This window comes from Cinclus cinclus, chromosome Z, assembly GCF_963662255.1.
Source record: "Cinclus cinclus chromosome Z, bCinCin1.1, whole genome shotgun sequence".
In the NCBI taxonomy this organism is placed as follows: domain Eukaryota; kingdom Metazoa; phylum Chordata; class Aves; order Passeriformes; family Cinclidae; genus Cinclus; species Cinclus cinclus.
This window is the reverse complement of record NC_085084.1, coordinates 46897383-46909778: the sequence shown is the minus strand read 5'-3', so window position 1 is coordinate 46909778 and position 12396 is coordinate 46897383. Positions and strand designations below refer to the sequence as shown.

Sequence of the window (12396 nt, the reverse complement as noted above, 5' to 3'; positions counted from 1 at the left end):
ACTGTCGTTTCTTCAAACTATTCTTTTTCAGTTTGTGAAACAGTATTTGTGACTTAACTTGGCTTGTCTGATTAACAGATTATGAAATTTGTGTGTAATTCATGACATTTTGAAACTTAAATAAGTGATTTGAACAATTTGATTTCAAATTAGACTGGCATTAAGGTGTTTTAATCTATCAGGCATCTTAGCTTATTATCTCTGACATACTTGGACTCAGAGTGAGACTTATTCCTGTTCTTTGACTAGGTACTTATCTTGCTGCTTTTTCCTTTAGCTCCTGAAATAGTAAATTATGAGCCTCTTGGTCTTGAAGCAGATATGTGGTAAGTTATTGGATCTTACTTGAAATTAATCTCTCATGATTATGCTTATGTTCTAACCTTTTTTTTTCTCTCCTCTCTCTTTCCATCTATTTTTCTCTCCTCTCCCTCATCCTTTTTTTGTTTGTTTTACGTTCAATCCAGGAGCATTGGTGTAATAACTTATATTCTGTAAGTACCAAAATCTATGGGTGTTTCTTGCAAATGCTGTTGTTTTTTAAATTCCTATTCTATCCTCTGGGGTGTTGGTGGTGTGTGTACAAATCAGACTATTCTGATTGTACATCATGATTCAAATTGTATGATCTTAAAAGCAATATTATAATTATTGAAAGAATTGCTATTAATCAGCATTGAGCTAGCATGGGAAGCTATCTTCAAATCTGTAGGTGACTTTCCTACAGGTATAACTTAACAGTATTCTTTGAAATTACAGCAAAGTTTTTTGCCCTGCTACATCACATTTTCCTGAAAGTAAATTTGCAGCCTTAAATGGAAAACAGTACTGTTCACTTTCTACGGTTGTTTGATCTCGAGGGTTGAAGCAGCAGTGTTACAACTTGTAATGAGAGGAATATTCTGTCTTTCTTGCAGTCTAAGTGGTGCATCTCCATTTCTTGGAGAAACCAAACAAGAAACATTGGCAAATGTGTCTGCTGTGAATTATGAATTTGAAGAAGAATTCTTCAGTAATACCAGTGCCCTAGCTAAAGACTTTATACGAAGACTTCTAGTCAAAGATCCAAAGTGAGTTGTTTTTCTTCTGTGTGGCACTTACATCTCTAGTGTTTAAAATTATATGATATTTGGAGATGATAATTTCATAAACATAAAACAGTATGTATTTTATTAATACCTGAAACAGTTCTATCTCTTATTCTCTCAAAGGAAGAGAATGACTATCCAAGACAGTTTGCTGCATCCTTGGATCAAGGTTAGCATGCTATTCATTCTCTGTTGTCCGGTTTTTGATCATTCAAATGAAGAATGAATCATTCTTCATTTCATGCTTTTCAAGTTCTTTAACATGGAATATTGTTGTAATAGTTTAATGTAAGTTAGTGTTTTGGAAAGCTGTCTGTATGAAAGCTAATACATGCAGAATGTGGGCTTCATTACTGTATGCTCTATGTGAGTTAGCATTAGGGAAGCAGCCCCCTATGGGTACTAAACTCGTGGTCAGACAGAGAAGCTAATCTTCAGAGAGCATTGCACTCACAAACAGTCTCTGAATCCAGTCCAATTCACATTAATTTTTTTTTTCTTTTTCTAATGGTCTTATTTAGACTTGGAAAAAACCAGTAATCTCTCTTCTGTCCTTCCCTTTTAGATTGAAGAGAGTAGTTGATGTGGTGCTCCACTTCCTTATTCAGTGTTTAAGTGTTTGGTTTGGATTGAGCTGTTGTGAAGCTACTAAGTTGAGAGGGAGAAAATGGCACCTAACATTCTTCTTAATGTGTGTACTACTAGCTGGCAGTTAATTTTTTTAATTCCATATCACATTCTGGTTGTGAGTAGTAAATCCATTGAGTGCCATTGAATTCCCAGGATGTGGGGATGCACAGTGGGTATTTGATCCCATTCCATTTCCCAAAGAATCAGTTAGCAGAATATTCATCTGTGCCACAACTGCTCCAGTTCACAGTTCAGCATCTGAGGGCAGGCATTTCAACACCAATATGCCAAATTACGATTTTGACCGTGCTTTGCTGACATTTTGCTGAAGTAATCTGAAGTAGTTGAAATGTGTGGAACGTATTGACATGATATTTTAAACCACTGAAGCAATCATTGTGCAGGCTGGTCTCTCTTGGACCAAGTTCCACAGTTCTGCAAAGAGACAGGTTGTACCCTATTACTTTGCTTTGTAACTTAACTTTCCAAGCATCTGACTCCCACTCCACTGGTCATATCCTCTTTTCCCCTTTCCCACCACTATCTTTACTTGGGTTTCCATGGTAGGGAAGGTTGAAACTAGTTCCCTTCCAACTGAAGTCTTTCCATGATTCTAATACATATATACATATATATCTGCAAAAATTACTTCAAGAATGGGATCATAAAAATCCAAAATTAGATATACTCCATAGTCATTGGTGCTTTGTGTTGGCCCATGAAAATTTTGAATGTATGCAGGCTTAGATCTTGTTCCACTGGTAGGTGGGATGTGATTTTGTTTGGGAAGGGGGTAATTTTTCAGCAGCATCCAGGTGATTACACTGTGACTGCAGCAAGGATTCACTGCATTTAAAATCAGTCAGGAAATCTTCCCAGAAGACAAGATTTATCTTGGAAATCAAATGCCTCTATCTGAGAGGGAGGTGAAGGACAAGGCTGAATGTTTCAAGGGTCTGGTGTTTCAAGGTTTTTTGTTTAAAATTAAAAAGCACATTTTGGTATTGCATTCTTATGTCTGGAATTCCCTTACAGCATTTTCCTAAGAAATTCCATCTCTATGCCAAACTAATCTCTGAATATGAAAATTATGTGCTTACAATTACTTCATTATTAGAGTATGATTGGAGTACTATTATAATGTACGTGGAACTTATCACTGACGGACAGAGTCCTACAAGTAGAAATCATGGAATTTTTTAGAACAGCTTGATTTTCCTTTTGGTCACAGCCGAAAGACACTCAGCAAGCACTCAGCAGAAAAGCTTCTGCAGTGAATATGGAGAAATTCAAGAAGTTTGCAGCACGACGAAAATGGAAAGTAAGTCATTCAATAACACATCAAAATGTTGGTTGCATACAAATACATAAGCATTGCCTGTTCTGGGGAAAGGTCAACACATTTAAGGGTGGAAAAGAAGGAAGAAGAAATACATTCTTCCATCACTGAGAATAAGTCCTTGAGTATGGTAGTATGGGAGAAGACTTCTTTGTTAATGATCTGTATACCAATGCTGTGTGTGGATTGTTTGCTTTGTGCTTCTGCTGGATTATGAAAATCAAAAGTTGAAGTTTCAAATTCAGTATAAAAAGCAGATGGGGTGTTGAAGTCAAACTTCAATTTGTTTTGCTAAGTCCTTTAAAATCTTTGCAATAGCATCCTGTCAGAATTTTCTAATCTTTTTACATGTAGCTTCTTTTCTTATTATTTTTATAAAGCAATCAGTGCGCTTAATATCCTTGTGCCAAAGATTATCAAGATCTTTCTTGTCCAGAAGTAGTATGAGTGTCGCTAGAAGTGATGATACCCTGGTAAGTGTCCTCTTACATATTTAGAATGCTTTATTACATATGAACTTTGCCAGTTCCTAGCTAACAGAAGTATTAGGCTCTTGACAACTTGCATAATCAACTAATCTCCTAAGTAGGAAGAAATAGATTTTCAGGCTATGAAGGTCAGTTATCCATAGTTTGATCTTCTGCACCTTGAAACCTTGAAATTTAACTTACTGTGTTGAGGCTGATTCCTGGTGTCAAAAATTAATTTCTTGATTTTGAAGTTTGATTCATGAGGATTTTTTAATACCATAACAATTATATTGTGAAAAAGTGTCATCTGAATTTTACTCAACATTTCCATCATCATTGTGTAGATTAAAATAATATTGCTTATATTCCTTTTATTTTCACTGAATATTCAAAATAATTGAGACTTTTTTAAACCAAATGAATGCTAGACAGCAGTGTCACAACAAGCAGTTTTTTAAGGTGGAAACTTTAGAGTTGGCCAGAATTCAGTTTGTGGTATTAGATACAACTAGAGTTGAGTAGTTATGAGCAATTGCTGTAATTTGTAATTAAAATGCTTGTAAATCCAAAAACATTCTTCTTAGCTTACTCTAAGAGTTTTAATACACACTTCACAAATTCCCTGAGATCAGCAAGGAATGTGTATTAATTTGTTTAGAGCTTGGGAGTATCATCTTTTCTGTGCATTAATAGGATCAAACTTCAAAAATTCTCCAAAGCCCTTTTCATACATTTATCTTCCCCATGTCCCTCCTGTGCTACTCCCATGCTCATGTTTCCACTTTTTCTCCTCTTATCTTTTGGATTCTGTGCTCTTTGTTCTCCTCTTGCTCTCTTTTCCCTGCCCACTGGCCCCCCACCTTAGCTATCTGTATGCCTTTTAACACTGGATCAGCATTTCACACCTGTGTTCCAGCAGAAAGGATTATAGCCCAATGTTAGTGTCCTAAAAAATCTGAAACCTCAGGAGAGAGGAGGTAAGAACAATCCAAATAATGGGCTCTGTGAATTGCAGCTCTTTGAAATTCTAGTGCGGAGGAGAAAAATAAAGTTACACCTGCAGAGGTACCTAGGCTTATTACTTAGGTTCTAGATTTTTAACTGATGCATTTGAGTAATTAGAATCTTGGAACAAAGCAGCTCCCCTGTGGATGGCACGAAAACTGGTACTTCAGCTGGTATTCATGCTCCTCTTGGGTGTTTTAATCACCACATGTATGCATGGAATTATTTTATTTTATGCAAGTAGTGCTTCAATTGAAATCTATCATATATACTTTTCCTATGAAGAAAAAAAATACACCTAATAAAAGTAACCTGTGTGGAATCTCCGTGAGTAACAGGTTTGTGTGTGAAGAAGAAGAGGGAAGCATACTTTACTAGAAAATGTGGTGGGGGGTTGAGTGTGAGTTTTCAAATAACATGCATACATGCTAGCCATATGCCTCATGAAAGATTACAACTTGCAGCAGAAGCACTATTTTACAAAAAAAAAAAAAAAATTAGGTTTTATTTTTTTTGTGTGTCTTGGCAGCTGTTTAGATATGGATTTTTTTCTTAAAGCTAACAATTTTTCTTCTTTCATATTTAATTGCAAGGATGAGGAAGATTCTTTTGTGATGAAAGCTATTATTCATGCCATCAATGATGACAATGTTCCTGGATTACAGCACCTTCTGGGATCTCTGACAAATTACGATGTCAATCAACCCAACAAGGTAGTGTTGCTCTGTGTTGAGGTGTGAGGTGTGTGTGGGACTAGGTGCCACCCTGTTGAATAGAGCAGTGTGATTGTTAAATAGAAATGTAACACCTGAAATGAAAAGGCAAACAAATGGGAAAAACTTCTGCCTTTTTTCTAGGAGAAGTTTTTATGTGCTTTGTGTTCAGTCTTCACAAGATACATTAAAATGGAGCCCTAAATGGGGACTTTTTGCCTAGGCATTTCAAAAGTATAACTCAAATCTGTGGTCAGAAACTGTGGTGCATCAATTATCAGCCTTCACTCTTGGTTGCAGTTGCTGTTTCCTGTGGCCAGTGAAGATGGCAGAGTACCTAAAAATAACCAGACTGCTAAAATCAACTTTGTAAAGCACTGTTAGAAGTTGCAAACTGCAGAAGTTGGTTATGTAAGCACGTTAGATGGCAGTGTTCATTTTCAGTAATGAAATTGCTTGTCCACTACGGTATTTCAGTGCACCAGTAACATTTAGGAAAGTGAAATGGGACTGCCCATTAAAACACAAAAACACATGATTTCTTAAATGGTTCAAGACAAGGTCACAGTTTTTTACATAGTTATAGTGACCTTCATTACAAAGTACTTTCAGAAATATTTGTGAAGAGCAGTATAGAAGTAAAATATGTTATTTTACTGTCTTATAGGGTCTTGAACTAGACATTGCAGATGGCTTGTGTCTGAGGTGGTGTGGTAGCTGCAAAGAGATTGCAGAGGAGAGTGTCCTTGCCAAGCAAGGCTAATAAGAACTCAACATTAATATTCCTAATTTTAAAAGCATAAATTTACTGTGTGATATATCATGAATTCCTCTCAAAAATATGGAGAATAACTGTGCATTTTTTTTTTTTTACCAAAGGGATAAATTTTTTTCATACAATATATCCTGAAGACTTAATTTGAAAGTGGAAATCCAGAAATGCTATTTAATGCCTGTCTTCTATTTTACTGTTTTCTTAATCCTTCAATAATTAATTATATAATTCTTGGTTGTATTTCACTGCTAGCATGGAACACCTCCACTATTGATTGCAGCTGGCTGTGGAAACATTCAGATGCTTCAGTTACTTTTAAAGCGTGGGTCTCGTATTGATGTCCAAGATAAGGTTGGGCTTCTGCTTTTCAACTGTTCTTTATAAGCTTTTTAGTACAGTTAGCAGGAGGCAAGCATTTCATACCAAGTGGTATTGGAAATTTAAAACTCTGAGCTGTAGATCCTGTTTTCTGTTTTCCACAGCAAAAATTTATGACCAAGTTTTTAGCAATGTCATTTGTTTTTAATATATAGCCTCTGATTTGCATCACTTTATTAACTGAAATAATTTGATTGATATAAATCTTACAGTGTAGTTCATGCTTACAAAACCACCTCAATTACTTCAAATTAGTGATTGCCCTAAAACACAATGGTGAACTTTACTTAATGTAGCAGGATAAATTAATATATTAGTCATGGTGAATATTGCAACTAAAATTCATATTTGATGGAGAACATGCTTTACAATAGGCTTTTTTTCCAAACATGCTGTAACAATTCATTTAAAGCAAGCTTGATTAACTGTCTGCTTCTCCATTTAATATATGGTAAAGCAAGCAGAAGAAAGGTTCTTATCCCATGACTGTTCTTTCCAAAGAACTCCCTAGCAAGGGAGAAGAGGATTATCCTTGCAAACAGTTAGTAATCCTGTTAATCATCCTTGCACAGAGGGGTTTTTGTTGTCACTGTTGGTATGTAGGGTTGTTGAATCAATTTGAATTTTTTTTAAATGTGAATGCATTCATATAAGCTTGAATAGATTTTCAGTGTGTCAGTTTACACCTATGTGCACATGTACCTCAGCTGAAAATCTAGAATTAGAATTTTAACTTGATCAATATTTTTGACAGGCTGGATCTAATGCAATCTACTGGGCTTCTCGACATGGACATGTAGAAACACTGAAATTTCTCAATGACAATAAATGTCCTTTGGATATTAAGGATAAGGTAAGAAAATAACTCTTTTTCTATGCAGAGAGCCATTTCCTATAACTTTATCTTAATAAAGAGAGAGGTCTTTCAAATTTTCAGCTGTGCCATAATTCCAAGAATTTAGCTGGCTTTTCAGTGTGGTTTTCTAAGTTGACATACAAGGCCGTGATAACAGAACTTTAAAGTAGCTGGATGTACTCATTATTTTACTGACAAATGTTTGCCAAGTGTGCATGTTAAATGTGGTGAGTACATGGTGGGTAGGTGGGAAGCCTAAATTGATTTTCACTTAAAGACTTGATTTCTCATTGGAACTCAAGGTGAAATCGTGATTTGGTTTTTCATTCCTCTTGATTGAAAATCACTTTTGTGTGACAAGTAAATTTGAGTGTTATTAAGATGAGTATAAGGAAGCCTAACAATTTATAGCTGATGAGCACTTAACTTGTCTTTGGCAGTGTTATTTGAGCAACATATGGCCTGGAAACTGGTTGCTGTTAAATTTTTATACTATAGCAATGATTTATACTAGCCAAAGCTCCTGTACAGAAGAAATTATATTTGTGAAACAGTTTTCTTTGTTAAGGGAACTAATGCAAGGCAAGGTACATTAGGAAAATTATTGTTTGACTCCTGATAAGGCTACTAGGAAAGAGGTTGCTCACTAAATAAAAATATTTTTCTGTAGTATATAATTTCAAAAAAGAAAGTGTTGAAAATAGACATAGAGACCAAAATGCGCCATGGTATACAAAAATATTAGGCCAGCTCCTTACATTTGAATAAACAGGGCAGGGGGAGCATACAGAAATATTATGAATAGAAATGGGACATGTGCTTCAATACAATTGCACACACAGCTTCCTCCCTGTATTGCTCAGAAATCCCATGGTGGCTGTGATATGGAACAAATAAAGTAGAAAAATAAGTTCTGGAAAAAGAAAGCATTTGAAGAAATAACCTACCTGCCGAATGCTGGTGTGTCTGTCATGTACAGGCAGTTTGTAAGGTCTGCTGATGGAGCTGTGTGTCTGGGTCACGGAGAGGGAGGAGTATCCCATGCAGCACTTGGGGCATTCAGGCTGTACACAGTGTACAGGCAGTGATACCATGGTGTGACACAGGAAATTACACTGGCATGTTCTCCTGTAATTCCAGTCCGGGGAGACCGCTCTCCACGTGGCAGCTCGGTATGGGCACGTGGACGTAGTTCAGTTTCTCTGTAGCATTGGATCCAATCCAAACTTTCAAGACAAGGTGAGTCATGGACACTGTCTGCTTTTCTTTCAACAAATGAAGCTTTACATAAGTGGTCAAAACTTCAAGTATCACTTTTAGCCTCTGGCCTGTTTGCAAACCAGAATTATGGAGGTTTTGATAGCTCTTAATAGATAAAGATTATGTGAAAAACAGAGAGAACCAACCAATGCTATAAAACACAGGTCCTCTCAAAACTGAAAGCTTAAAGATGGAGAAACAGCTCCGCGAAGGTGTGGGTGGTGGTGTGTACTCTGTGAATTCAGCTGAAGTTTTTATTGGTTTTTGCCTTGAATTCTGCTTGGTTTTACCAGTCATAGGATTTTTCTGCAGTGTCAAGGACTCATTCTTGAAAATTACAGGAGTTCTCAGTAGGATTGCTTTAGAGATCTGAACTCTTGCAAGAAAACAAGGAAGAAAAGGCTTAATAGAAAAAGAAAATCCATTTGACCCAAATTTGACTCCACAAGCCTCCCCAAGTGCTGAATCCTCTAGGACATCCTTTTCATTGTTTAAGGAGCCCTAGGCTGAGAGAGGTCAGGACATGGTCTTTGTCTATTTCTTCACACTCAGATTTTTACAGAAATCTTGAATGCAGTCCAAATCCTCTGCTATCATCAGCCTCAATTGTCTCCTCTTTGATATCTGCCAGTTACAGAAGGGATATCCCATTTCTTAGGATTTGAAAGAGCTCCTTTTAGTGGGTTTTATTCTCCCTGCTTTTTCAATGGGCTACTTTTGGCATGTTTTTGTGAAATATTTGAGATTTTTAATGGTATTCCATGTAACTGCTGATGTACAATGAATTGAAGTTGAATATTTGAATATTCTGAAGTTTCCTGGGTTCAAGCAAAAAAGCAAATTAGTACTTCAGTCATGACTGAATTCCAAATGCAGACAGTTCAAAGGCTTGCTGTGATGTGTCTTTAAAGGACTCGGGTTTTTAAGCATCTTCACTGCTAGAACATTGGGATGTGCTTTCTCAACATGGTAAGCAGAGTGACCTGCTTCAAACTGCAGGTCTAGTGGGATTTGCATCTCCATGGTGATAGATCTGTTTTAGACACTGGATTAGTCATAGCACACAGGAGGTAGAAGTTGTTTGTGAACAAGGGTCTGTTTTCAAGTGAGAGAGCCAAGATAGGAAGCCTCAGGAGCATGGATAGATTTAAAGTAGGATTGCTGACATACAAGGTATCATAATCACTTGTATGTTGGCTGAAGTTATTCTTGATTTTAGAATGTTAGCATTAGACATTACAACATCTTTTTATAGGGCTTACTCAGTAGACTGCCTTTTATCTCTTCATACCATATTTCTGTATTTTTAAGTTGGTGAATTGTCCTTCCTGAAGTTTGGTTCAGTACTGGTTTTTGATTTTCGATGTTGGTAGGAAGAAGAAACCCCACTGCACTGTGCTGCTTGGCATGGCTACTACTCTGTTGCCAAAGCACTCTGTGAAGCAGGTTGCAATGTGAACATTAAAAACAAAGAAGGGGAGACCCCGCTCCTGACAGCATCTGCTAGGGGTTACCATGATATTGTGGAATGCTTGGCAGAACACATGGCTGACCTTCATGCAACAGACAAGGTTAGTTATATCCGGAGATCACAGGGACGTGTCTCTCAATTGCTTCATCTAAGTGGTTCAAGTCAGCATTGTTTCCACAACATGAATTTTCGTAGCGGTTCACACAGGACCTATTGATGGCTGAAACAGTCTTTAAGGTGGTTCACTGATGATTATTTTTCCATTATTGGGTTTTTGCTGATCTATCACCTCCTTATCATTTATCACCTCATGAGTAAGCATTCTGAAAAATTGAAGGAATATTAGGTTCTGTAATCAGCAACAAACTGTTAACTTCAGAGAAAAAGATGGATTTGCTGTTGCCTTTGATTACTATGGGTTGGATAAATCACACACATTTCCAATAAGAACTATTTAAAAATATGACTCTATTTGATTCAGAATCAATTTTTGTCTTCCATTATGTAATTCCAATAAATAAATTAAGAATTTTGTTCCTTACATTTTTTCATATTGGTGTTTTGGTATTTTGACCTTTTAGCTACCTTTATTATTCATATTAACAAAGTAGTTACTAAAGTAAGTTCAGAAAAAAAGTTTTCACTTCTAAAAGAATTAAATTTTTTTTTCCTGTTACATTGTCTCTTTAAGTTGTTCCACAGAGAGAAAGCTCTGTCTTTAAAGTTACTGATCAGAAAAGATTGCATGACTTTTGCATCACTAACTTCTGTTTAGTAAACACTAGAGTTTACAATATTCAGCTGGTTGTAACTGTTGATCACTCTCCTCCCTCCAAGGAAACCTGTTAGAAGAGAATGTATGTTTGTATTTCATTTCTTCCTCTGCAAAGTGGCTTAACAGAAATTTGCTTTCATCTCGTGGCTTATTTGTTCTGACAGATATGGTGCATCTCCCTGTCTCCACCTTCAAATTAAAAACCACTGTGATTCTTGAGGCAAGGAGATGCACCCTGTTACTTGAGAAGGTTGTGACTCTACTAAATTATTTGATTTTTAGCGTTATTTGATCTCACTTACAGGTCATCTCTCTATTTCAGGATGGCCATATAGCCCTGCACCTTGCTGTAAGAAGATGTCAAATAGAAGTAGTTAAAACTCTCATCAGTCAAGGATGTTTTGTAGATTTCCAAGACAGACATGGCAACACTCCCTTACATGTGGCTTGCAAAGATGGGAATGTGCCTATTGTGATGGCACTCTGTGAAGCAAGTTGTAGTTTGGATGTCACTAATAAGGTAAATGGAATATGGGTGATGAACTATGTTGTTTATTAACTCACCTTTGCATTACGTGACCTTTTCATGTTCTCTGATATGAAAAAGTATTTTCCTTGATTTTTCTGTCTCTCAAAGTGGCCAAATGCAAAGTATTAAATTACTCACCTCATAAATTTACCGAAGTTCGTTTCAGATCATTAAATATGCATGAAGAAAGAACCCAGGTAAATTATCACAGTATGTTTGCCAACCCTTTTCCCCTGGCCATTTAGCTTTATGCAGATTACATCTAGGTGCAAAGGAACAGATGAAATGCATTGCAGCTGGCTTTGATTTCATATGTAACATTAAGTTATACACAGAATTGAAGTCTGGTATGTTTTCTGCTACGTTGTCATGACTAAAAATGGTGTTTGCATTGATTATTGGTAGATGAATGCCGGCTAAAAACAACCTGTAGTTGGTGTAAGCACTTTACAAAAAGAATATTTCATTATCTGTCTCTTAATTTCGAGACACTAGTGCCTTTTTTGTTGTTTATGTTGTGCTAATGCTGCAGTGCCTGGGATAACTAAAAATAATGCTTTACAGGTTTATATAATGTCTTTTACCCTGGAGGTCTTTAAGGGAAAAGTGAGCTGTTTCTGAAACTTTCTTTATATGATTTGAATAGGTCATGGTCAGCAGCCACTGAACTCTGCTGACAGGCTATGGTGCTTAGGGCTTGATATTTAGCTTTGCATGTCTTTCTCTGCCCTATTTAAATTTTATATATGCTACAAAGGTTAAAAGTTACTTATAGGAATCTTTATGTTGCTAGCTGCAATTTCTTTAACTCAGGTACTTCAGATTCTCCATGTTTTTTTTCCTGGAAAATTACATATCCTAGCAAAAATACTTTGCTAGTTAACACTTCTATTTATTACCAAAACACTTACATTGTACTAGCCAGATAAAGAAAATTATCAGGTTTTTTGAGGATTGTCCATGCAAACACTTTTGGTTTCAACAATTAAAATCATCAGCTGTCTAATGAAAAAATTTTAAAAATTAGCTCACCAGCCCTGCTTCTCAGCTTAAATCTGATTGACTAGGCAATAAAATCCAGACCCACAGATAGGGGCACATTTTAGA

The 12396-nt window shown here is 36.3% G+C and overlaps 1 protein-coding gene across 1 annotated transcript in view; it reads left to right on the top strand.

The window, feature by feature from the left end:
- Positions 1–12396, top strand: part of DAPK1 (death associated protein kinase 1) — an 83303-nt gene that overhangs the window by 53011 nt on the left and 17896 nt on the right. Inside the window, exons 5-16 of the mRNA XM_062512669.1 lie at positions 278–326; positions 468–494; positions 918–1070; positions 1212–1257; positions 2950–3039; positions 3438–3530; positions 5126–5245; positions 6273–6371; positions 7153–7251; positions 8395–8493; positions 9888–10085; positions 11083–11280. Of these exons, the coding sequence (XP_062368653.1) occupies positions 278–326; positions 468–494; positions 918–1070; positions 1212–1257; positions 2950–3039; positions 3438–3530; positions 5126–5245; positions 6273–6371; positions 7153–7251; positions 8395–8493; positions 9888–10085; positions 11083–11280 (1271 nt within the window). The remainder of the gene's footprint in view (positions 1–277; positions 327–467; positions 495–917; positions 1071–1211; positions 1258–2949; positions 3040–3437; positions 3531–5125; positions 5246–6272; positions 6372–7152; positions 7252–8394; positions 8494–9887; positions 10086–11082; positions 11281–12396) is intronic.